The sequence below is a fragment of the Podarcis cretensis genome, assembly GCF_951804945.1.
Source record: "Podarcis cretensis genome assembly, chromosome: 2".
In the NCBI taxonomy this organism is placed as follows: Eukaryota; Metazoa; Chordata; class Lepidosauria; order Squamata; family Lacertidae; genus Podarcis; species Podarcis cretensis.
The window spans coordinates 18,662,108-18,689,265 of NC_137171.1; the positions used below are offsets into that span (position 1 = coordinate 18,662,108).

At 45.4% G+C, this 27,158-nt stretch overlaps 1 protein-coding gene across 1 annotated transcript in view; it reads left to right on the forward strand.

Moving 5' to 3' along the window:
• STXBP4 (syntaxin binding protein 4) overlaps positions 1-27,158 on the forward strand; it is a 158,353-nt gene that overhangs the window by 106,602 nt on the left and 24,593 nt on the right. Inside the window, exon 17 of the mRNA XM_079965479.1 lies at positions 21,373-21,430. Within this exon, the coding sequence (XP_079821605.1) occupies positions 21,373-21,430 (58 nt within the window). The remainder of the gene's footprint in view (positions 1-21,372; positions 21,431-27,158) is intronic.

A 27,158-nucleotide genomic window follows, 5' to 3' on the forward strand; every position in this document is an offset into this window, starting at 1 on the left:
GAGGAACAAGCCACCAATACTCCCACCCCCACGATGAGCAGTAGAAGCATATGAACAGCTGATGTAGCCGAGTGTTATATATAAGAAGCAGATACAACCTGTCCAAGAGAAATGTGAAATGCTACGTGAAGAGTTCTTGTAACAAAACAACAACAGCAGCAGCTATGGATTCCAGACTGGCTATTTTCTGGGCCCCGTTTTCTTAACACCTTCTGTTCCTCTTCAACCACTTTTTCAAGCTTCTGATCTATTCCTCATGGTAGTCGGTGGCGTCAAACTCCCAGCTGTCCTGTTTAATTTTTCAAAATAATAATATATTTTATTTTTATTTTTCCAGTTGCATTTGTTCCTCAACAGTTATCTTCCAGTTCAACAAGACTAGCGGCTTCCTGCTCACCCAACTTCGATGTTTATAACCCAAATCGCAAAAATTGGGTTTAAGGTTCCGTCTTATCTAATTTCATCCTCTTTAACATGTTTCTTAATATATTCTGCTATTTTCTTGCACTTCAAACTCCACTGTGGTCTTCACATATGGGAAATAGCTTTTTAAATACTCTAGAAAGGGCTTCCAGTCTTTTTTAAAGGATTCTAAATGTGTGGCTCTTAGTGCCATCAGTTTTGCCATCTCTGCTTCTTCCAAGATTTTCATCAACCATTCTTCCTTTGAGGGCAGTCTCTCCTCCTTCCATTTCTGTGCATAGAGGATCCTTGCTTGCTGTAGTCACATACACAATTCTCTGTTGTATTTCCTAATGGGTACATCAGGGTCACCTTGCCAACAAAGGTCCGTATAGTTAAAGCTATGGTTTTCCCAGTAGTGATGTATGGAAGTGAGAGCTGAACCATAAAGAAGGCTGATCGCCAAAGAATTGATGCTTTTGAATTATGCTGCTGGAGGAGACTCTCAAGAGTCCCATGGACTGCAAGAAGATCAAACCTATCCATTCTTAAGGAAATCAGCCCTGAGTGCTCACTGGAAGGACAGATCCTGAAGCTGAGACTCCAATACTTTGGCCACCTCATGAGAAGAGAAGACTCCCTGGAAAAGACCCTGATGTTGGGAAAGATGGAGGGCACAAGGAGAAGGGGACGACAGAGGATGAGATGGTTGGACAGTGTTCTCGAAGCTACCAACATGAGTTTGACCAAACTGCGGGAGGCAGTGGAAGACAGGAGTGCCTGGCGTGCTCTGGTCCATGGGGTCATGAAGAGTCGGACACGACTAAACGACTAAACAACAACAACACTTCAGGGTACATGAGAGCTGGAACTGGGGCACCAGCATCTACCACAAGCAAAGTCTTGACGGCTCTTGGAGTAGCAGTAGTAGGTCATGCCACAAGAACATCACTTGAGACTTGCTGGATTGGCCAAAGGCCAGTCTGGTCCAGCCTCCTTTTCTCATGATGGCTAACCCGATGCTTCCGGGAAGCCTGCAATCAGGACCGAGTGCAACAGCATCCCCCTTCTTGATATTTTTAGCAACTGCCATTCAGAAGCACACAGTGAAGGGTAGAACATCTTTGCGACTTTGGGAAGCGGTTCTGGCGGTTCCCTCACTGTGACAAGTGAAGTTACAGGGAACCAGGCAGAGGGCCTTCTCGGTAGTGGCGCCCGCCGTGTGGAACGCCCTCCTATCAGATGTCAAGGAAATAAACAACTCCCTGACTTTTAGAAGACATCTGAAGGCAGCCCTGTATAGCGAAGCTTAATATTTTATTACGTTTTTATATGTGTTGGAAGCCACCCAGAGTGGCTGGGGCTACCCAGTCAGATGGCCGGGGTAGCTGTGGCAATTTAGACATGATACAAAACAAGTTAAGCACACTTTTACAATTAGATTAAATAAAGGTGACAGTGTATTCTTTATTTGCTATGAAGTATTTATTATACTTTGTTACTATAAGATTTACTTAGATTTGCTGTAATAAGGGTATATCTTTAAATGACAGTTAGAGGTTTGCATTAGGCTGGTTGATGAAATTTAGTTCCTAAACCTATTTAACTTAATAGCCAGTTACCCTTAGCCTCTCTTTCCCAGTCAATCTCACCAACAGATACAGAGGATTTCAGCTGGTTTCCTTTGGGCCAGACTTGCAGGCAGTTCTCACTCTGGTCAGTCCCCCGGAGATCCTCGCTGAATTCTCACTGGTGCAAGACTCAGATGTGTGTGTAATTTTACAGTCCTTGAAAGCTAGATATTTGTATCAACAATGGTTGATACTGTGTTTGATACTGCTTCTGTGCTGTGCTGATGCAGTATCCGTCTTTAGATTTAAGTTCTGTAGCAAGGGAAAAAATTAATCGTAAGTGAAAACTTACACTTTGCTCATTTATATGCAAAGCACACAGAACACGTCACCATGTAGCAGCAAGTAAAACGGACGGGTTTCAGATGGGAATCAGGACCCTCCAGCTCAGGAAATGTGGGTGGCGTTGAATTTCTGCCTTGAATTGAAAGGGATAATGTTATTTATAAAACCGCCTTCACCACCCACGGCCATGCTCTGTGCAGCATAATAGCAAACAATGTACAGGCGGCACAAACAAAACGCAGTGCACAAGTAACCCATCGAGGAGAACGAGAAAGAAGAGGCCATTTTTGCTCAGCTACCGTACGGAATGCAGTGGCAGGACAATGTAGAGATAGAAATGGTAGCCCTTTCCCCACCCCTCCTCTCTCCTTGGTTCTTGAGATCTTACGTTTTTTATATATTGTGTATATTATTATGTCACGGGTTGCCGTCTCAGGGCAACCTTGCTGGCACATGGGAGAATGGGATAAGGCTCTCCCTGTGCCCATAGCCTTCGGAGACTTTGCAAATGGAAAGCAAGGCTTGGAAGCATTCAAAGTTGGGGATCCCAGTGCTGTCAACTAACGGAGGGGTGTGCAGGCCACAGTTTCCAGCGTCTTCTTCATCAGCCCCCAAGGCCACACACCAGTAACAGGATGAGACTTCTTGAGGATGTGCATGCGCGATCGGCGCTCTAGAAATTGCAACAATGATCAGCTCGCCCTGCTCACATCTCACTATTACCCCAGGGATTTATGGTGTGATACCACAGATTCCTGGGACGCGGTGGCGCTGTGGGTTAAACCACAGAGCCTAGAACTTGCCAATCAGAAGGTCGGCGGTTCGAATCTCCGCAACGGGGTGAGCTCCTGTTGCTCAGTCCCAGCTCCTGTCAACCTAGCAGTTCGAAAGCACGTTAAAGTGCAAGTAGATAAATAGGTACTGCTCCAGCGGGAAGATAAACGGCGTTTCCGTGCGCTACTCTGGTTCGCCAGAAGCGGCTTAGTCATACTGGCCACATGACTCGGAAGCTGTATGCAGGCTCCCTCGGCCAATAAAGCGAGATGAGCGCCGCAACCCCAGAGTCGGTCTCGACTGGACCTAATGGTCAGGGGTCCCTTTGCCTTTACCTTTTACCACGGATTCCTACATCTTCATTCATTTTAGGTCTGTGAGCAGTATAAGCATGAAGGCAACAGGACACCTGGATCTCCAGATGTAGGGAAGGGTTCTTTCCTTGTTTTGCCAGGTTAGGATTGTGTCTGGCACAGCTTTTGATATTGCACAGTAGGGCTGCATGAATCCAGTGATATGTATGTGGAGCTTCTGGGACCAGCTTATGGAAGACTTCTTGTCTTGTCCCCAGTGATTTTCACAGGTATAATAATAATAATAATAATAATAATAATAATAATAATAATTTATTTATACCCCACCCATCTGGCTGGGTTTACCCAGCCACTCTGGGCGTCTCCCAACAGAATATTAAAAACACGATAAAATATCAATCATTTAAAACTTCCCCATATAGGGCTGCCTTCAGATGTCTTCTAAAACTCACATTGTTGTTTATTTCCTTGGCATTTGATGGGAGGGTGTTCCACAGGGCGGGTGCCACTACCAAGAAGGCCTTCTGCCTGGTTCCCTGTAACCTCACTTCTCACAGTGAGGGAACCACCAGAAGGCCCTCAGAGCTGGACCTCAGTGTCCGGACTGAACGATGGGGGTGGAGACACTCCTTCAGGTATACAGGGCCAAGCCATTTAGGGCTTTAAAGGTCAGCACCAACACTTTGAATTGTGCTCGGAAAAGTACCTCTGTATAGCTTTGGTGTTCCTAGGCAGTGAGAAAACTCAGGCTTTTACAAATGGGAATAGGCAAGGTGGTGCTAGTCCCACAACTATCTGACACTTAGAAGACACCGGAAGGAAGCCCTGTATAGGGAAGTTTTAAATGCTTTATTATGATTTTATATGTGTTGGAAGCCACCCAGAGTAGCTAGGGCAACTCAGCCAGATGGGCGGGGTATGTTGTTGTTGTTGTTGTTGTTGTTGTTAATCTTCTTCATTAACTTAAACTAGTTTCTACAGCCTTTAGAAATATAGGCAGAACTGCACAAAATACTAAATTGATCCTGTTTGTTTGTTTGTTTGTTTGTTTGTTTTTTGGGGAGCTTCGGCTGATGGCATGAAACTTATTTACCCTGGCCTTTGATAAAGCCACTCCTGACCTAAAGAGGGGGTGGGGTTGCGGTCGCACGCCCCCATCTACTTCTCGCGGGGCTGGGGCCAGCCCCGCAGGTCGCAGGGATTCCCTTATCATTAATATTCATCGCCCACAGCGTCAGCCAATCGGCTGTCGCTGGGGGCGGGCCCACCAGGGAGCATTTAGGGTCGGGGCAGCCCTGGCTCACCCCTTTTCTCTCTTACAGCTGCTGCGGTTTCCCACCCACCCACCCTCTAGGTTTGCTTTCTGACTTTGCTATGGGCTTCGGCTGGTCGCCGCAAGGGGCCTCGTAGGAGTTTTTCCATTTGGCTAATTGGCTGTATTTTGAAGCCACTTGGTTTTTTCGCCTACCTCGTAGCAAAACGTCACAACTCCTTGGTTTTGGCGGTTAGGCATTGGCAGGGGGTATTGTCATGCAAATGAAGTCGGGGGGGAGGAATGCCATCACCTCCCCCAAATCTTGAAGGGCGGTCTGTTAAAGGACTCCGAGGGGCGTCGCCTCGTCCGAAACCTACGGAGGCGAGGGCCTAAAGCGCGCTCCCGAGCGGTAACCCCTTGGGGAGTGCCTATGGATGTACATTACGGGGGGCTCCCCCTGTTGGTGTTTAACCCTTCCCGGTTACAGTGGCGTAGCGTGGGGGGTGCAGGGGGGGCCGGCCACACCGGGCGCAACATCTGGGGGTTAGGGGTAGGGGTAGGGGGCGCAAATGCACAGGTTAGGGGGCGCAAATTACTTGCCTTGCCCCGGGTGCTGACAACCCACGCTACGCCACTGCCCGGTTAGTCCAGATAGTCTGTTAGGGCCAATGCCTAAAGCCAATACCGCTCTTACCTGTAATCAATAAAGTTGTGGCCATTTTCGCCCATTAACCTAAATTCTTGTGTCTGGTGTCTTTATTTACTCCATCTGTGGGAGGGGGCGGGTATCGCCACGCAAATTTGTTAACATGTGCATGGGTTGCATTGTCAAGCAAGGAAGTTGTATGTGATTTTCCCCCTGTTAGTTTTCGGCATGCAGTCTTTGGAAAAGGGCATCTACTAAATAAGTAAAGCTTGCTGGTTTAAACATTAATGTTCTGGTAATCTCCTGCCCTTTAAATTGTGCTCAGACCAAATAGGAATCTCTCAAAATAACTCTTAGCGGTTATCTCCCAGCTTTTCTGAGCAAGAATTACTGGTGGGGAAGAAATTCAGTTCCATTTGCCTCCAAAGGCTAACCTACCTGATTCACACTTTGCAAAACTGTATTTGAACCAAAACATAGTCATCCATTGAATTTTGCACTTTCCTACATTTTCTAATGCAGTGCTCCAGTCAGCTACAAAACTGCATATACTAGGGTAAAGTATACATTGAAATGAATATATTAGCTTCGATAGCATACAAAAGAGCACTTTTAGGGGGAATTCCTTTGTAAGAATGTGCCTATTGGGAGAAATTCATACTAGAATGCTGATGAATTTTCATGAGGATTTATTACAAACTGGTGTGGAAATGTGGAGAACGGATAGAAGATTGGGAAAATGTGAAGCTGAAATTACAAGATTCGCCCAATTCCTGGGAAGAATTCCCTGAGCATGTCCTAGCAGCCTTTCTTCTAGAAGATAATCTACATTTTAAAGTCTACATTTGTAAGTGTAGGCTAAAAGGCATAATGGAAGCATATGTACCAGAAAAGGCTTCAGAGATCTAAAACTTATGCATAAATGTCTAGTGCAGAACTGGGAATCCTGCAGCTCTCCTAGTGTCACTGGACTCCAAATAATAATAATAATAATAATAATAATAATAATAATAATATATTATTTATACCCCACCCATCTGGCTGAGTTTCCCCAGCCACTCTAGGCAGCTCCCAAACAAGTATTAAAAAGAATACAGCATTAAATATTAAAAGCTTCCCTAAACAGGGCTGCCTTCTGGTGTCTTTTAAAAATAGGCTATTTGTTCATTTCCTTGACATCTGATGGGAGGGCGTTCCACAGGGCGGGCACCACTACCGAGAAGGCCCTCTGCCTGGTTCCCTGTAACCTCACTTCTCGCAATGAGGGAACCACCAGAAGGCCCTCGGCGCTAGATCTCAGTGTCCAGGCTGAACTCCCTAGTCTGGAGAATTCTCCAAAGACCATCAGTGCTAGGAAGAGTACTTGGCTTCAGGGGCAAGAAGAACGTCTCTGTGTATTTACTCCTTCATTGGTTACAGGAGCATGAAATGTTGCCGTTTAGTCGTGTTCGACTCTTCGTGACCCCATGGACCAGAGCATGCCAGGCACTCCTGTCTTCCACTGCCTCCCGCAGTTTGGTCAAACTCATGCTGGTAGCTTCAAGAACACTGTCCATCCATCTTGTCCTCTGTCATCCCCTTCTCCTTGTGCCCTCCATCTTTCCCAACATCAGGATCTTTTCCAGGGAGTCTTCTCTTCTCATGAGGTGGCCAAAGTATTGGAGTCTCAGCTTCAGGATCTGTCCTTCCAGTAAGCACTCAGGGCTGATTTCCTTCAGAATGGATAGATTTGATCTTCTTGCAGTCCATGGGACTCTCAAGAGTCTCCTCCAGCACCATAATTCAAAAGCACCAATTCTTCGGCGATCAGCCTTCTTTATGGTCCAGCTTTCACTTCCATACATCACTACTGGGAAAACCATAGCTTTAACTATACAGACCTTTGTCAGTAAGGTGATGTATCTGCTTTTTAAGATGCTGTCTATTACTCATGTGTGTGATTTTTACTGGGCCAGCTACCTCTGAGCTGGCTACCTCTTGGAGGTAGCTGAAAGGATTGGTAGAAAAAGAAGGGAAGGGATGGTCTTGGTAGAAGCCAGTTAACAGACTCAATCAACTGGGATGGATGGATCTGATCCAGGATGGACCATCACTCAATGGTAGAGCATATTGTGCAGTACATGCGGAAGGTCTCAGGTTCAGTCCCTGGCATATCCATTTTTTAAGACTCAGGGAGCAGATGATGTTGAAAAAAACCTCTCCCTGCCCAAACTCTGGTGAGCTGCTGCCAACCAGAGTACACAACAGTGGATTAGATGCCAAACGATCTGACCTGATTTGAGGCAGACACCAATGCCTGCAAAGCATGGGAACGATTGTTGTCAAGATATTCATTCATTTATTCATTCATTTATTGAATTTATATACCGCCCTATACCTGGAGATATTTTTGTCTGTGGTTCAGCCTTGTAACTGCTGCTGCAAAATATAGCCAGTGTATGCCTCATTCTAAATTTAGATGACACTATTGGATTTGTTAACAATAAATGCATATATATATATATATATATGAACTTGTATTTTAAAATCACATGCGTCAGTGAGCAATAGAAAACGACAATGGCAGAGGTGGGCGGATGGTATAATAAGTTACAAAGGAAGTTACTCCACTAAGCAAAAGAAGCAGATGAATTCCAAAGTGAAATGTGCCAATCAAAATTTTGATGTGTTCTTCTTTTTCATTTTTTAAAGAGAAAAAGAGAGTGCGCACCTGAGAACGTAGGGAGAAATTCAGTGTCGCGCAAATGATATCTACAGTGGAACCTCGGTTTTCGAGCATCTCAGAACCTGAACTTTTCAGAACCCGAACGCTGAAAACCCAGAAGTAATTGCTTCCATTTTTGAATGCACCTCGGAAGTCAAATGGCTTCCGATTAGTCCCCCCCCCCCCCCCCCCGGTTTTCCTCATTGCAATTGTAGACCGCCCTTTGTTCCTCGAATGTTTCGGAAGCTGAACAGTCTTCCGGAATGGATTACGTTTGAAAACTAAGGTACCACTGCATATGCATATGCATTTCTGCTTGCCTGATAGAACGATCTGCCCACTCCCCCATAGAGCTGTTTTGGGGGGTCTCCTGACACCCACCCACTCAACCTGTCTGAGGGGCACACTTCATTCTTTCTTTATTTGCAAAATTTCTTGATCACTTCATAAAAAAAATAAACTCTCACGCACGCACACACACACACAAATTTCTCCTTCTATAAGATGCCCCCATGTATAAGACGCCCCCTAATTTTGGGAACTCAGATTTAAGAAAATGGGGGGAGATGGCCCTGTGTATAAGGCACCCCCTAATTTTTGACATTATTTTTTATAGAAAAAACCTAGTCTTATACATGGTACATGGATATATACACACACACACATACACACACACACAGTGGTACCTCGGGTTAAGTACTTAATTCATTCTGGAGGTCTGTACTTAACCTGAAACTGTTCTTAACCTGAAGCACCACTTTAGCAAATGGGGCCTCCTGCTGTTGCCGCACCGCCGGAGCACGATTTCTGTTCTCATCCCAAAACAAAGTTCTTAACCTGAAGCACTATTTCTGGGTTAGCAGAGTTTGTAACCTGAAGCGTATGTAACCTGAAGTGTATGTAACCCAAGGTACCATTGTATATGTATAAAATGCATTTTTGAATCCCAGAAATTGACAAGAAGCATGGCTTCCCCCCAGGAAGGCTTGTCTAAATAAAAGTTTTCAACAGGTGCTAGCATACCAGTTTGGTTGGCCCTTGTCTAATTTGAACAGGAAGGGAAATCCAGACAACAGATGCTGCATCATTAATGTTTCATGATACAGTGGTACCTTGGGTTACATACACTTCAGGTTACATACGCTTCAGGTTACAAACTCCACTAACCCAGAAAGCTCTGAGTTGTCCCTAGTGGCTGATAGCTAAAATGAGAGGTACTGACCTGCAGTCCTGTTGAGATGCAGCATCCTCTGTCTTGTGAACTGTTGTTTGTGTGTGGGCTGGTTCTGATTACTCGCATAACCCAGAGAGGACACTGTGAATGTGCTCCAAGAGGCTCAACTTATCCCACATCTGAGCTCTGGCATTAAAAATAAGTTTGGTGGGTCTAAGCCCCTGTGTGTCAGGTTGCCAGGAACGGATAAGACAAGGAAAGTTCTCACCAATAGCTTTTTATTCAATATTCACAGAGAGAGGCTTGGAAGTGCAGCCTCTTGGAATAATGGCATTGCCTCGAGTCTCCACCCCTTCCCTCTCTCCCTTCATGCGTCATCACTATGGGTGCTGAGAAGAGCCTTCTGCCTCTGAGCTCTCTGCTCTCCTACTTTCAATGCTCTCTGGGTTCTGGGAGAGAGGGGGTCTGGAATGCTTTCTAAAGACACTGTGTCCGTCAGCTGTCCCCTCTCTGGTTCTTTTGTCTTCCTCCTCTCCCATTATTTCCCAGCTTTTCACCTCATCTGCCTCTGAGCTGTGATCCCCCTCAAACCCCTATTGTCATTCTGAACTGTCTTCTTCTTCTCTGGAAGGGTCAGGCTGGGGAGGCGGTCTCCACCATTCCTCTTCTGCCCAGTCCCTGACACTGTGAGTTCTGATTCAAGTTGAACTATGGATGTTCTCTATCTATCTATCATCTATCTATCTGATTTTTCTTCCATCCAAGAAAATAGGAGGTAGAACAGACTTTCCCATTTCGGTTCCCTCCAGATGTTTTACACTACAACTCGCAAGGTCACCCAGTGAGCTTCATGTCTAAGCGAAGATTTGAACCCTGATCTACCAGATCTAAGGTGGTGCTGTGGGTTAAACTACAGAGCCTAGGACTTGCCGATCAGAAGGTCGGCAGTTCGAATCCCCGCGATGGGGTGAGCTCCCGTTGCTTGGTCCCTGCTCCTCCCAACCTAGCAGTTCAAAAGCACATTAAAGTGCAAGTAGATAAATAGGTACCGCTCTGGTGGGAAGGTAAACAGGATTTCCATGCGCTGCTCTGGTTCGCCAGAAGCAGCTTAGTCATGCTGGCCACATGACCCGGAAGCTGTACGCCGGCTCCCTCGGCCAATAAAGCGAGAGGAGCGCCGCAACCCCAGAGTCGGTCACGATTGGACTAATGGTCAGGGGTACCTTTACCGTTACCTTTACCTACCAGGTCCTAGTCCAGAACTCTAACCACAGCACCACACTGCTACTCTGCTTGTACTCTACAATATCTGGACACTGTCAGATTGGGAAGGCCGGTGTTGAGAGTTCAACAACCGACCTCTGATGCCAATTGTGTTGACTAGCACTGGGTTATGAAGGTTTGGCTTTTCTGCATAATATTAACTATAAGCAAAGGCAGCTAGAGGGTTTTCAACAGAGCGCCCTGTGGCTTACTGGCCCAGCCCCCTGTGTCACTATAGAGAATAAGAGTCAAGCGGGCAAAGAGCTGGGAATAAGGAAAAAATGGTCTTTAATTTAAATTACGTTCTCTTCATGTAAATGTGTACTCAGGGGTGCTTTTTGACATACTTAGCTTTAAGTACACGCTACAAACGTCGTTGGTTTCAGCTTGTTGAATGCAACAGTTGAGTACAATCAGTTGTTTGTGAGTGCCGTCTGTAGAGCAAGAAAAAATGATTTATTGCTCGGTTCTGGGTGTGCTCATTTCTTTCAATTTTAAAAAATTGTCACAGCTGGGGTTTTCCTCCACTTTTGATTTGAATAACTGTCCAGATCTATGATGGATGCTCTGGTTTTAAATTGTGAAAGGCTACTGTTTGACTGGGACACGCTGCCTTTCTAGTCAGCATTTTATTTTATCTTGTTTATGGTGCCGGTGATTTTCTCGGAAGACAAACGCCTCCCTGTTAATATTCAGGACAGTAAGTTAAAGGGACAATATTTATACACATTTTTAAAGCACATTTATGCTCCTCTCAGTCACAGTTCCTCATTAGCAATACTTCTGTACATTGCAAGGCTAAGGGCAAATGAGTCTGAGAACTTTCAAGGGGGAAACTGTTAACTAATGTGCGTTCATGTTCTTTCTCCTTGAGCTGATATGGCTTTGAGATGCATGTTAGCCACAAAACGTGGTTGAGCATAAGGCTTTTCCTGTCCCTCAATGCTGTCTTGAAACGTAAGGCCTGTGGAGATGTGGGTGTTTGGGGCGACAACATCAAACACTCAGACTTGGTGTCCTTGATGTCTCCGTTTGTGACGCACCATCTCCTCCAAACCAGCAGCAACAACAAAGAAGTCAATCCACTGCTTAAAATGGAATTTGCAATGCAGACAAAAGAGAATGGAATGTCCCTTTAGCAGAGCCTTATTAAGATGAGAATACATATTTGTTTAGGCAGAGAGAGAGAGAGATAGAAGCATCTTTTAAAAAACAGAGAGGCACGCAAACTTGCAGGCACACATTTTATTTCTCAAACTTGGATCTTGAATCTTTTCCCCATATCTTGTAATGGTGAGTTGCTCTTAGTGTGAAGTACCTGGGGTTTTGTATGACTTGGCAGCTGTGGTTAAGGGAGAAATTTGGTTCAGCTTGCTTTTATAGGCAAACCTGCCTAACTCACCCTTTTCAAAACCATATGCAAATCAAAACATGGCCATCCTTTGAAACTGACGCTTCTCCGAATTTTGCAGTCCAGCTGTCCCACCAAATAATGTGTGCAAAAATTCATTTACTAGCGTAAAGTGTAGATTGAAATGCATGTGTTAGTGGAAATTACACAAAAGGTTGTTACATTAGGGGGAAATTGCTTTGTTAAACATGTTAGGCCAGATGGCATCCAAATATATGAGGTTAGGAAAAATTCACACCAGCGCGCGGCTGAATTTTCATGAGGTGCTTGAAAAAATATATAGATTGCAAACTGATGTGGGATTGTGGAGAAATCAACTTAAGAGTGGAAAAAAATATCCGTTCAAAACCCAGTCTCCTTGCTGTAAAACCAGTGTAGGCTATGCAGTCTGTCCAGCATAAACGGCTCTATAAGATCACAAAAGGTTTTCCCACATTTCCCTATCAGTGTAGAGCAGCCATCTGTGGATACACTAATAACCATCCCCCCAAAAACAGGGTTGGGTGGGATACCTGTTTTCTGAAGTCAACAAGGTCACTTGCAGTTCTTGCTCAAGAAGACACCAAGAGTCTCTAGCTACATCAGAAAAGGGCTCTGTTCCTTATGCCAACAAGATTCTCTCCCTTGAGAGTTTCTCCAGCCAAATTTGAAGGACCAGTGCAGATGTATTTTGGTTTTCAAACAGCTTAGTTCTCAAGCGTTTTGGCTCCCGAACGCTGCAAACCTGGAAGTCACTGTTCCGGTTTACAAACTATTTTTGGAAGCTGAACATCCGATGGGGCTTCCGCGGCTTCTGATTGGCTGCAGGAGCTTCCTGCAGCCAATTAGAAGCTGCGCTTTGGTTTCTGAACATTTTGGAAGTCGAACACACTTCCAGAACAGATTCCGTTCGACTTCCAAGGTACAACTGTAGATTCAAAAATGCTTCCTTGGATTTATTCAAGCAGCAGTTGTGTGAATCTTTCTGTGAGGAAACAAAAAGCAACACTAATGAGTGTCTGCAAAAACAAATCAATGCCTTAGGTAAGGCTGTTATTTGGTGAGAATTGCACGAAAGGAACAGGTCAGAATGTCTTCTGTGAGATAGATAATGGCTGCCCACTTTTGCGAAAAGTGTGGAACAGGATTCTTGATATCCCAGCACCCATGGTGATTTTCAAACCGGGTTACTGAAACCTTGTAAAACCTTGCTTTAATTGCTACCAAAAACAGTTGCCTGAAGTTAAAATCACCACGGGATTTCTTGGTGCAAACAAAGAACTTTAACCTCAAGGGTTTCCCAAACTTAGGTTTCTGACTGTTTTGTGGGGGACTACAATTCCCATTATCCCGAGTGGCACTGTGGTCTAAACCACTGAGCCTCTTGGGCTTGCCGATCATAAGGTCAGCGGTTCGAATCCCCATGACGGGGTGAGCTCCCGTTGCTCGGTCTCAGCTCCTGCCAACCTAGCAGTTCAAAAGCACACCAGTGCAAGTAGATAAATAGGTACCGCTCCGGCGGGAAGGTGCTGCTCTGGTTTCTTCAGAAGCAGCTCAGTCATGCTGGCCACATAATCTGGAAAAACTGTCTGCGGACAAACGCCAGCTCCCATGGACTGTAAAATGAGATGAGCGCTGCAACCCGAGTCGTCTGCGACTGGACTTAACTGTCAGGGGTCCTTTACCTTTACCTGGTCTAGCTAACTAGGAATGATGGGAGTTGTAGTCCAGCAACAGCTGGAAACTCAAGTTGGAGAAACCCTAGATTAAACAAACTGAAAGCCAGATGTCACAGTAATCCAAAACAGAGTACGTGGGTGTCATACATAATGCCTGGTGTGGTGATCTGCTGCTAGTGATCTGTGTTTTCTTTCAGCATTCTTCAGTGATGTGCAATAGAGTGCAGCATCTGATCTGATACCATCGCGCTATGTGTTCCTTTACCTCAGGCATCCCCAACCTTCAGCCCTCCAGATGTTTTGGACTACAATTCCCATTATCCCTGACCACTGGTCCTGTTAGCTAGGAATCATGGGAGTTGTAGGCCAAAACATCTGGAGGGCCGCAGGTTGGGGATGCCTTCTTTACCCCCTTAGTCCAGAGGCCATTTGTATCCCCTGTTACCCCTAAATTGGAGATTGACCCCATTCTGTGTGCAAATCAAATGCTCTGTCCCTGAATCATAGCTCCCTTTGGGATTGGAAGAGCAATTAATCCAAATAAATACCGTTCACAAAGGAATTGGCAGTTACTGTTTTAATTAAGCACCCCCCTTTTCCTTTTGTGAAATATTTGTAACTGTAGCTGCAATCCTGTGCCCACTCACCTGGGAGTAAGCTGGGGAGGAACTCACTTTAGAGTAGACATCTATAAGGTTGTGCAATTTATCTCATACAAGTCTCATAAATGCAAGCTCTAAGAAATCCATATTCCTCCATAATGGACAGACGTTTGCGTGACATGTGGTCTGTATGCTGTTGGGGTGGGGGTGGGGGTTGAAGAGTCTCTCACCAGGCCCAGAAAACGCACTTTCTCAGTGCCAAGCTCTGACCCACTTTATTAAAGGGAGGAATGCAGCCGAGAAAGTCAACAGGCAGCCAAGAGCAATGGAATCAATAGTGACAAGCCAGGGAGGAACAAAAGGGACGGCTTTCCAGCAGACAGCATCTCCTCCTAGAAATGATCCGCAATGAGCAGGCGTAGAGGCAAGTGGGGAAATGGAAGGAAAGCGTACGCCTCCAAGTCACAGGTCTTCCATGTGGGTGTCAAAGTGGAGTCGTATCCCAGAATAACACAGCTGGGGCAGGAGAATGGAACACCAGCTCTGCTTCCTGGAGTGGAAAGTTGGCATGTGGCGCATGCACACACTTCAGTGGAAGACAAGTACTAGTAGGGGAAGGACAGAGGGAGGGAGCCCTGGAGTTTCGTATTTCTAGGGCTCTTCTCCCTTCGCAGATTGTGGATATTAGCACCGCTCGGCGGGAAATGAAGCTGGAGACCTGCTGGCTTTCACGTTTCCATGGAGGGAGAGCAAGAAGAGAGATCAGCCCAACCCTCCTTTGTACCAGCCGCTTCCATGCTGCGCGGAGCTGTTGTCAGTTTCCATCGAGTCGAGCTCTTAAGCATGAAAGGAGACCAGGATTCTTTCTATGTCGGTTGCTTGCATTCCTCCATTTCCTGCTGTACAAGAAGGCGGGGGGCGTTAGTTGTGCTGAAATGAGGACCTTCCATGTCACTGCAGCAGCAACGGGAATTGGAGAATCTGTGCATACATCCTTGCTGTATTCACCGAGACCTAATGGATGCACTTACTTCTGGGGACATGTCAAATCTAGCCCCTGAGTCTGTGGTCCTCAAGCTTTCTGCCTCCAGGAAGCACTTCCCGTAACTAAGCATCTGCCTGAGCCATCTGCCATGTGCCGTGAAGTTGATTCTAGGGCATGTTACAGGGACACACTCCGATTACTTGGCCTCCTTAGTCCTCTGCTTGAAGAGAGAATCCATCTTAAAATCTTCATCGTCTTCCTTCAGTTTAGCTGCCACGTTCTGGATTAGTTGTAGTTTCCAAGTCACCTCCAAAGGTAGCCCCACATAGAGCGCATTGCAGTCATCCAAGCAGGAGATAACCAGAGCAGTGTACCAGATGAAGCTGGCAGACAGCTGCCCTGGACACAGAATTGACCTGAACCTCCATGGACAGCTGCAAGTCCCAAATGACCCCCAGGTTGTGCACCTGGTCCTTCAGGACCATAGTTACTCCATTCAGGAACAGGGAGTCCCCCACACCTTCCCATCCCCCAGAAACAGTACTTCTGTCTTGTCGAGATTCAACCTCAATCTGTTCACTGCCATCCACCACCAACCACCTCCAGATACCCACATGGGACATTCACTGCTTTCACTGAAGGGTCCATTGGAGTGGAAAGCTGCCCAAAGCGTTCTTAACACAAGGCGCACATTCCCTACATAGGCCTCCTGTGGCCCCAGAAGTGGATTACATTCGTATCCCAGGGCAAAGTTCACAACCTGGAGCACCTACCTCCGGATTTGCAGAGTTCGTAACACAAAGTATTCATAACCCAAAGCGTTCGTAACCCGAGGTACCGCTGTAGTAGGAAATGGTTCTGAATTTGGTCATCAGGTTGCCAATTCAGAGTGGAACAGTGCGGAAAAAGCAGGAAGAGTCTGGGTAGGCTGACGTGTGCTTCTGTATCGTTCCATCTGTCATCACTTATTTACTTGGCAGGTCCAAGCTAAATGTCTGAATCGCCTCTGTCGAAGAGCACTGCGTTTGCAAGGAAATGAAAACACCATCTTCAGCGCTTGGCATGCCACATAACTCAGGCACGCAAGTCACTGCTTCATGTTGCGTTCCTAAGCGAGGGGTGTGCATTTATGAACAGGGTGAAGGAAGGGCAGGCAGGAGTACCAAAGCAGCATTGTGTAAGCAGAGTAGGACGCTTACGTTCAAGGAGTGCAAAATGGGCACAGGATGTATGGATTGTTATTGAAATAGTATTGAATGATGTCATGTGGGGTGTGTTTTCCAAGTCAGTATATTATTAGGGGCTTTTCATCTTTATTTCCTGCTGGAGAAATACAACTCTAAACACCAGAGGGGCAGTAGGCCAAGCAGAGTGGTATAACTTGTGGAACTTCTCATAAAATCTCATAAAATCATAGAATTGTAGAGTTGGAAGGGACCCAGTAGTCATCTAGTCCAACCCTAACACAGCCTAACACAGCGCTCCATTCAGCTGCTGTGTGCTGCTGGCAAGGGAGGAGGAATCTTGTCATGTCCGCAGCACTTCACTAACGTTCATAACTCTCCCCAGCTTGAAGAAGAAGAAGAGTTTGGACTTGATATCCTGCCTTTCACTCCCCTTAAGGAGTCTCAAAGCGGCTAACAATCTCCTTTCCCTTCCTCCCCCACAACAAACATCTGTAAGGTGAGTGAGGCTGAGAGACTTCAGAGAAGTATGGCTAGCCCAAGGTCACCCAGCAGCTGCATGTGGAGGAGCGGGGAAGCGAACCCGGTTCACCAGATTACGAGTCCACCGCTCTTAACCACTACACCACACTGGCTCCCACAGAGAGTGCAGTGCTAAGTCTCGTCAAGGTGGCGTGGAAATGAGAAAGCAGTGCTAGAAACTCAAAATATATAAGCTAAGCACCAAATGGCCCCTTAAACCCTTCTTAACAGTTGCCAAAATGGAATTTCCTAGCTGCCATATTTGGGCCAAACGGCTCGAGAGTCATGTTTTTGGTTCCTGAAATTCATTCTGATTGTGCAGATAAAATATCACGGATAGAATTCTACAGGATGTGTTGCTTGTGTGCGAAAACAGTCAGGATCCAAGCGTCCCCACGCATGCGCCTCCAAATGGTGGAGACATCAGGTGTCACCCTGGTGCCAAGGCATCTTCGCTCGCTTGCAAACAGCCGATAGCCAGGTACAAAATGCTCCTGTCAAATTTTGAACGCTGTGAGAAGGTGGCCCTTGACACTGAAGTGGACTGGTTGCCACACTTTCTTATTTTAAAGAGAGAGAGCCTGATAGATCTGTAGCTTCTCTTGCTTCTGCTTGGCTATTATCTTTCCGACAGGGAGGTAGAGATCTGTTTGGGTCTCTTGTTGGGTCACGACAACGAGCACATCGCTTGCACCAAAAAGTGAAAATACATTAGCTTGGTCACTCCCTTGTTTCATCCTAGGCAACTATTTGCTTTCTCACTTAGCTAACTTTCCCTGAAAACGCTTGCATTGCTTGGTTATTTATAGCCTGTGTCAATTGCCCAGTTGAAACCAAGCTCCTTTCTCCAGACAGAAATTCAATCAAGGCTGGAATATTATCACGGAGGAATTTCTTTTCAAATTGGCACTTGGGGCACAAACCTACAAATTAAGCTGTGCACTTGTAACTCCATGGCTTTGTGCGCTTTGGAAACAGTCTGCGGCGCACAAAAAGCCTGCAGAAGCTTTCAGGGCCCCTTTCCGAGAGTCGGCTGAAAGCAAAGCGGAGGGGGAAAGAGGGTTGTTTTCCATCAACAGGCATTGTATAAGTTGCCAGCATTCCAGTCTGTAAATGCAGCCCTTTGTCGAATGAATAGCAAGCTCGTAAGGAGTCAAGGTCTGGGTTTGTGTACACCAGCTGAAATATGTACGCTCATGAACTGCGCGATGAAACATTTCACTTCATGAGGAAATCCGTGCTCAGTGCAGGAGAAAATTAGATGCTGTCTGTAGAGCAAGCCTGCAATTTGCGTTTCCAACTCTTTCTCCTTGGGAGCAGGATTGGAACTCGAAGCTGGCGTCAGATACCTGCTGGGGCCCATACCCCAGAAAGGGGGCCAAAACAAGCCCCCCCAAGCCTTCTCCTCTCCCTCCTTACTCCCCGTTTGCCTGCCATCTTCTTTTTTATATAGATTTATTTATTTGGTTTTTCAGATTAAAGTTTTACAATCACATATCCAAACATATACAACATAAAAACAAGATTCCAAAGAATCTATTGGACTTCCCTCCTTCCGTTTGTAGGTCGTATTTTTAATCATTTCCTCCTTCATCTTTTCTGATAATCCAAATCTTTTTACATCTCCACTGTGTCCAAAATTCACCATTAAACGACGAGTGTTATTCCAATCCTACTAACGGTTTTAGCTGTTTACAATGGTTTTTAAGATAAATTATACATTTTCCCCATTCCTTATTAAAATTTTGGTCTTCCTGATCTCTGATTCTTCTGGTAGGATTGGAATAACACTTGTAGTTTAATGGTGAATTTTGGACACAACGGAGAGGTAAAAGATTTTGGATTATCACAAAAGATGCAGGAGGAAATGATTAACAATAGGACCTCCAATTGGAGAGCAGCCTTTACCAAATGTGTCATGGGCTTTGAAGACACTCAAACTCAGGACGCAAGAAAGAAACGTGCTAAGAGGAAGGCACGCTTGACAAACCCTAACCGTGATCAACTCCTGCCTGGAAACCAATGTCCCCACTGTGGAAGGATGTGTGAAGCCAGAATTGGCCTCCACAGTCACTTACGAACTCGTTTTTAAAACTGTGTTTATGGAAGACAATCTTACATGTTTATGAGTGATCGCCAAAGAAGAAGAAGAAAGGAGGGAAGTCCAAGAGATTCCTTGGATTCTTGTCTTTATGTTGTAAGTTGGATAAGTAAAGGTAAAGGTACCCCTGCCCGTACGGGCCAGTCTTGACAGACTCTGGGGTTGTGCGCCCATCTCACTTAAGAGGCCAGGGGCCAGCGTTGTCCGGAGACACTTCCGGGTCACGTGGCCAGCGTGACATCGCTGCTCTGGCGAGCCAGAGCCGCACACGGAAACACCGTTTACCTTCCCGCTGGTAAGCGGTCCCTATTTATCTACTTGCACCCGGAGGTGCTTTCGAACTGCTAGGTTGGCAGGCGCTGGGACCGAGCAGCGGGAGCGCACCCCGCCGCAGGGATTCGAACCGCCGACCTTTCGATCGGCAAGTCCTAGGCGCTGAGGCTTTAACCCACAGCGCCACCTGCCTCCCTTGTAAGTTGGATACGTGACTGTAAATTTTTAATTTAAAAAACCAAATAAACTTAAAAAGGAGTCCAACAACATCTGGAAGGCCCACGGTTTCCCCAGCACTGCTCCTAAACTTACCTGTTTCTGAGACCTTTGGAAAACGTAATCTTTGATTCTTCAAGAGAAGTCCACGATAATATTGTTATGGCTGGAGAGGCAGCTACCAAAGAAGCAAGTGTTTGATTTGTAATTATTGGGGGGTGACAGTTTGCCACTCATTTTAGATGACACCGTTATATATGGTAACACCTGGCCGTTTAATAATCAGACAGTTCTCAGAATTCACGCTTCTGGCTGTGTATTGACAGTTTCTGGGATCGAATCAAGTACTTCATTGACAGTACAGTGCTAACGGCTGCTGAATGCAATTACCTTGAAGGACACTTTACTAAAGCATAAAAAAAAACAGGTTTACAATCAGGGCTTTTTCCCTTTCTTTCTTTCTTTCTTTCTTTCTTTCTTTTTTGAGCCAGAACTTGCCGGAACCTAGTTCTGGCACCTCTCAGGTGGGCATCATTGCCATTTTAAGAGAATGAGGGAGGAGTTTGTGGTGAGTTCCGGCACCTCTTTTTCAAGAAAAATAGCACTGTTTACAATTATTAAATGAATTGTGGTGTGTGTGTATACACACATGCGTGAGAGTGCTATTTAATTTATTACTTATACCCCGCCCATCTGGCTGGGTTTCCCCAGCTACTCTGGGCAACTTCCAACAAAAAAAAATAAAATGCATTAAAACATCAGTCATTAAAAACTTCCCTAAACAGGGCTGCCTTCAGCTGTCTTCTAAACATCAGATAGTTGTTTATTTTTGACATCTGATGGGAGGGCGTTCCACAGGGTGGGCGCCACTACCAAGAAGGCCCTCTGCCTGGTTCCCTGTAACTTCAGTGCTCACAGTGAGGGAACCACCAGAAGGCCCTCAGAGGTGGACCTCAGTGTCTGGGCTGAACGATGGGGGTGGAGACGCTCCTTCAGGTATACTGGACCAAGGCCATTTAGGGCTTTAAAGGTCAGCACTAACACTTTGAATTGTGCTCAGAAATGTATTGGGAGCCAACGTAGGTCTTTCAAGACTGGTGTTATATGGTCTCGGCAGCTGCTCCAGCAAGATTCAGCTGAAAAAAGACACACACACACACACACACACACAAACATATGGAAAATCATTCAAATATACATATAGATTCTCTCTCTGTCTCTCTCTCACACATATTTCTTGGGGCTCGGTCAGCTGACAGACCTCCTGTCCCTGCAGAGACTTGTAGGATCACTGAGATTATCTGGGGAAATTTTACTTCAGGCACTACACCTTACAGACTATCAGGGTGGGGACCTGAAAACAGCAGCTTTCTCCTGCTGTCCCTGTACTGCAGAATGCCATTCTCTCTGCCAGTGGCGTAGCGTGGGGGGTGCAGGGGGGGCCGGCCGCACCGGGCGCAACATCTGGGGGTTAGGGTTAGGGGGCCAAATCCATGGGTTAGGGGGCGCAAATCCATGGGTTAGGGGGCGCAAATCCATAGGTTAGGGGGCGCAAATTACTTGCCTTGCCCCGGGTGCTGACAACCCACGCTACGCCACTGCTCTCTGCCATTTGTGAAACAGCAAACATCAGTTGCTTCAGTTGTCTTGCAGAGACTTATCTTTTTGCCCATGCATTCTCTGTATCAATTTCCCCCCTCCTTTTATATATGCCTTTATACTGTTGCATTAGTTTTAGGTTGTGTTTTTTAAAATGCATATCACCTCTATATTGTACCTAATGTATATGAATATTGTCATAAATAATAAATAAATTATTATTTATTGATTCATACCTAACTTTTCATTATCGGAGTGCATATTTATAACAGGTGTCCCTTCAGAAATGCAGATCCATGTTATGCTTGAAAGTGCTGACTGAGATTTGTGATGGGTTTTTATTTTGTTCCCCCCCCCCCCGACATCCATCTAGGTCTGCCTTATGGATGGGAAGAGGCCTATACAGCAGATGGAATCAAATACTTCATCAAGTGAGTAGCGCTATCAAATGTCTGAATGCAATTAATAGCATTATCTGGAAAACAGTGGACAAAAATGAAATGTTTATGTTAGTAGGGAGTGGGGTGGTTAAAAGGCTTCTGGCAATATAAAAATGCGATCTACATGTGAGGTGCATGTTTTAATAAATGTGGTCACTAGGGCTGGGCGATATATCGTCCCAAACCTGTCTGAAGTCCATATCGTGATATCAGTTTCATAATTTTTAACCTGGCAATATACCTTATTTTTCGCTCTAAAAGACGCACCAGACCACAAGACGCACCTAGTTTTTGGAGGAGGAAAACAAGGAAAAAAATATTCTGAATCTCAGAAGCCAGAACAGCAAGAGGGATCGCTGTGCAGTGAAAGCAGCAATCCTTTTTGCTGTTCTGGCTTCTGTGATAGCTGCGCAGCCTGCATTCGCTCCATAAGACGCACGCACATTTCCCCTTACTTTTTAGGAGGGAAAAAGTGAGTCTTATAGAGCAAATAATACTGTATCTCAAATCATGAAATTTTTCTGTGTGTGTGTGTATGCCAATGATTTTCTCGAATCCTGCAGCCCCTGTGACCTCTGCCAGCACAGTTCTCCCCTGCCTCATGCAAGGGGTAGCGGATCGCAGGAGGAGGTGCCACAAAAAATTCACTGTGTGGGAAAAAACGTGAAGCCAGCCATAGCTCCATCCTTAGTTCAGACATCGTGATACTGTGAAGTTTAGCTGTTGATATATCACGATGTTGAAAACCAGATATCGCCCAGCCCTAGTGACCAATGTGTTATCTTTCATGCAGGTAGCAAAATCAGCCTCCAGCTGAACTGCTCTCTGAATTATAACAGCAATACATATCTGTAAAATTAAGGTGCTGAGCTGAAATGTAACTTCTTAAATTTAAGTCGTGACAGTTCAGTCAGCGGGACTTTGGTTACCAAACTGTTGGAGCACGTTCCTTTGAAACACCAAACCATTGGAAACACAGCTCTAGTCTGTTCCTTTGAAGCACCAAGATAAAAACTAATTGAATAATATCTTGCTGGGTTCTATGATTGTGGTGATGTTTTTTTTGTAATATACCGATAGTATAGTCAAAGCAATTTTCTCATGGGGAGACACGAAATCGGAGGGCTAAACACTCCAGTCACATCAATAACAGCTGTGCTAGAATAAAATTGGAATTATGACATATCGTGAGTCTCACTGCCAGATGTGAGGTGCTTTTAAGATCCTTGGCATAACCTGATATCCTAGTTGACCCAGCCTCTCTGTCCCACCTTACCCCTCCTCTAGGTGGGTCAGTATTGAGAGGGCAACTGTGCCTCATCATACACTCCAATACTGGTTGTAGGCAAGGGGTTTTGGCACCCAAATAGTGCAGGCATTGCTATAGGAGTCCAGATTTGTCCTTTCCTTAAAAATAGTGCCAGTCCAAAACATTATGTTGCCTGAAGTGAAGCCCAAATGGTGCACACAGAGAGCACACACTACGTTGCTTCATCTGGAATTATCATAATAATAATAATAATAATAATAATAATAATAATAGTAATAATAATAATATAATAATAATTTATTATTTATACCCCACCCATCTGGCTGAGTTTCCCCGGCCACTCTGGGTGGCTTTCAGTCAAGTGTTAAAAACAATACAGCATTAAATATTAAAAACTTCCCTAAACAGGGCTGCCTTCAGATGTCTTTTAAAAAGAAGATAGCTGCTTATTTCCTTCACATCTGAAGGGAGGGCGTTCCACAGGGCGGGCGCCACTACCGAGAAGGCCCTCTGTCTGGTTCCCTGTAACTTCACTTCTCACAATGAGGGAACCGCCAGAAGGCCCTCGGTGCTAGATCTCAGTGTCCGAGCTGAACGATCCCATTTTATTTGTAAAAGCCTTACTGCATCACTCAGACACCAATTCCTGCCTTTATCTAACACACACGCTCCCATGTTGCCAACTGAAACAGCTCACTTCACCAGATGGGCGGGGTATAAATAATAAATTGTTATTAAATTATTATTATCCTGTGTTGTAAACTCAGCCCTGATTGAAAGGTGCATTGCAGTCACAAACTTGGATATTATTCAATCTATCATTGCTATACCCGAAACTCATGAAAAATATATCTATGCCAGGCATGGCCAAAGTTGGCCCTCCAGCTGTTTTTGGGACTACAGTTCCCATCATCCCTGACCACTGGTCCTGTTAGCGAGGGATGATGGGAGTTGTAGTCCCAAAACAGCTGGAGGGCCAACTTTGGCCATGACTGATCTATGAAGCGGACAAGATCTCGAAACCAAAACAACGTAGCTAAACAAAATGGAAGGAAAACACGTGGAAGAAGCCGAAGAGCAGAACAGGTTTGCTTGGCAAAAGGAGGAAATAATGTTCCTGAGGAAGCTTGCTGAAATGAGTGCCTAAAACTCTCATCCAGCTTTTGTTTCACTCGGTAGAGAATTCCATAACCCTGATGCCACCACACTAAATGCACAATTTATGGTTGAGGACAATCTAACACTGTCAGGGACCACCAGATGTACATCGGTGGTGGATTTCAAAGATCAGGCCACAGAACAGGGAAGAAATGTGGTTTTTAAACCACATTTGAACATTTTAGTGGGGCTAATAATGCTTGTCTGGATACAGCTCCAAGGCTAGGTGAAAAAAGATCACTCAGCTGCTCGGCATCTTTATTTGCTTGTTCCTATAGAAGCAGTGATGCGGGTGGCGATGCGGGTTAAACCACAGAGCCTAGGGCTTGCCGATCAGAAGGTCGGCGGTTCGAATCCCCGCAACGGGGTGAGCTCCCGTTGCTCTGCCCCAGCTCCTGCCAACCTAGCAGTTCAAAAGCATGCCAGTGCAAGTAGATAAATAGGTACCGCTCCAGACTGGAAGGTAAACGGCGTTTCCATGTGCAGCTCTGGTTCGCCAGAAGCGGCTTAGTCATGCTGGCCACATGACCCGGAAGCTGTACGCCGGCTCCCTCGGCCAATAAAGCGAGATGAGCGCCACAACCCCAGAGTTGGCCACGACTGGACCTAATGGTCAGGGGTCCCTTTACCTTTACGTATAGAAGCAGTGATAGCACCTCCTGATATAATAATAGAATTGTAGAGTTGGGAGGGATCCCAAGGATCATCTAGTCCAACCTCCTGTAACACAGGAATCTATTTGCCCAACGTGGGGCTTGAACCCACGACCCGGTAGAAGAAGTTCTTCCTAGGAGGCAGGGCTGGGGTGAGAAAAACTGAGATCTCTGCCTCTTTGCTCGCTTGCATGTTGTGTATGTGTGCCTCCCTGCCTGTCTTTCCTTTGTCATAGTCAATAACAAGGCATCACTTCAAAATGTCCAATATGCTCAGTGTTCTAATAGAAAACTCGCATCATCAAAGAAAAAAAAGGGAAAAAAGATTAAGGGGGAAATATGTATATGTGGGGAAAGTGAGACAATCTGTGCAAACAAATTACTTTTAAAGATCCCTCGTGAGATGCAAGCCAGAGCTGACATTGAGAAGATTTTGCGGTAACACACCATCTGAAACGCAATGTCAGATTTCACAAAAACTTGAGAAGGGACGATCCTCTGGGAAGTGGTTTTTTTTTTTTAAAAAAAAAAAAAAAGAAACCTGCAAAGAATTAAGATCCAGTCCTATTTCCCCATTTGTTCTTTCGTCCTCCCCCAAATTAAAGGGTTTCCTTAATCACTTTCTGATCCTCAATGAATTTCATAGATGCAGGGCCTCTTGAGATGAATCAAATGGACTTGAAAGAGAACTGGCAGCTGTAGGAGGATCTTTAAAGAATTTCAAGCGCCGTCTTTGAAAAGACTTTGTGTCTCATCAGGGCCTGGTAGCAACTTGAAACGAGTAGCATATCTCTGGAGGGTTCTCCACATACCCCAGGACTCTCAGTGCGAGAGAAAGTTTTATGTAGGCAGCCCCACTGAAGAAAATATGTACATGCTTACCTTTGTGTGCATGGGGAAGCCAGGGGATTAGAGTGATGTGGCACCTCCACTATCCTGGTTATTTTCAGCTGTTACTGCCTTGCATTGTCTTCTTAGGATTGCTGCTCCTTAGGATGCCATTTCTAGCATCCTTCTTGCCTTCCTGAGTCTGGTACATGTGCTTCCTTTAGCAAAGAAAGAGAGCACACATTTGGTCAGTTAAAAATGGTTTCCTGACAAACTCTGCAAAGGTCAGATTCATGTGCTTTTCCACGCCGCAGCAGCAGGAAGAAACAGGCAGTATGACTTTGGTTCCCCAAATGGCAAATGTTTCAAAATTATTTGTATAGAAGCACCAATGTTGCTTGCTTAAGCCACGCAGTCTAAACTTGGTGCATCCGGCTTAGACTGCCTTGCTAGTAGCATGTGGAATGTGTGAGAGAACAAAGAGTTTGGTAACCTTTCCTCCCAAGGTGAAATGAAGTGACCTAGCTAAGCCAGGCAGGACAGCTTACTCTGTGGTCTTAACCCCTTCATGGGTATCCCACACACCTACCCACAGGCTCCCTCCATTGACTGGAATGTGACCTGCATCCTGAATGTGTGATCTGTGCCCTGCAATAACCGTGGCTACAGATTGCGTGTTCAGCATCTATGCATGGTGGGGGGGGGGTGAACATATAGGGCTCTGTGCACAGTTGGTGACTGAAAGCCAGGGAGTAGGGTCAGCAAGTTCATTTCCGCCCTGACCCATTGAAGCAAGGCAGCCACCCCACAACCCTAGTGAGTTGTGACCCAGATTTCCGCAAGAAAGCCTCTGTCCGGTGACAAAGGTATCCTTTCTCTGGAGGAGAACATACTTGGAAATGCTTCTGATCAGATGATCCCATTCAATGGGCTTTGATATAACTGTTGTGTATTTAAATAGGGATTAGTGGAATGGTTGGTACTTAACCGCACTCCTGCTAATACTATAACCCTCTTGTACTGCTTGGCTGTGAATTTTCAATCCATTCTTTCGCTCTCTGGTATTTGGAAGAGCGGCAGTCATGAGGAGTTTAGAACTATTTTACCACTGGTTTCTTTCCAGAGCACAAAATTAGATACAGTAACGTGTCTTGGTTGTCATGACAATCATAATTCCCCCAAATCTCTCAATTCCTGATCTGCACTGCATCTGAATCCTCTAAACCTTATTTGGTTCTGTGCTTTGCTCCATATTGCATAGGAACTGGAGGTGGCTATGGAATCATTATAAGTTCACACCATGCCCAAAAAAAGGGGGGGGGAGTATTTAGTTCACTGTGGGGTAATGGGGTCCTTTAAATGTTTGGTTCAGTACCAAGTACGTAGCCAATAGCTTGAATCTATTAATTTGGGTAGCCGTTAATTGAATGCAATAAGTGCTCCAGGAGCATGGCAGCTGAATATCCCATAAGCCTGGAAGAGCATGCTGCTTAAGTTTCTATAAATATCTCTGAAGCAGAGTGGTATAGCAGGATGAAGCGCTGCATGAGAAATCAGAGCTTAGAAGGAGCTCAACCAGCTGGTTTGTGTTGCATGCGACAGTGGAGCACATTCGATGTGGATAACAGACAGGAATGAAACATTTATACAAAGACATGCTGATGATTGGGAAAACATTTCTGATCCATGTGAGCTGGAACTGATAAAAACAATAAAACATTGAAGCATTTTTTTAAAAAAAAAAAAACAACCCAGCTCATCCAGCATAATTCATAAGGTCCCTCGTGAAGTCAGATTCTATCTCTACTTG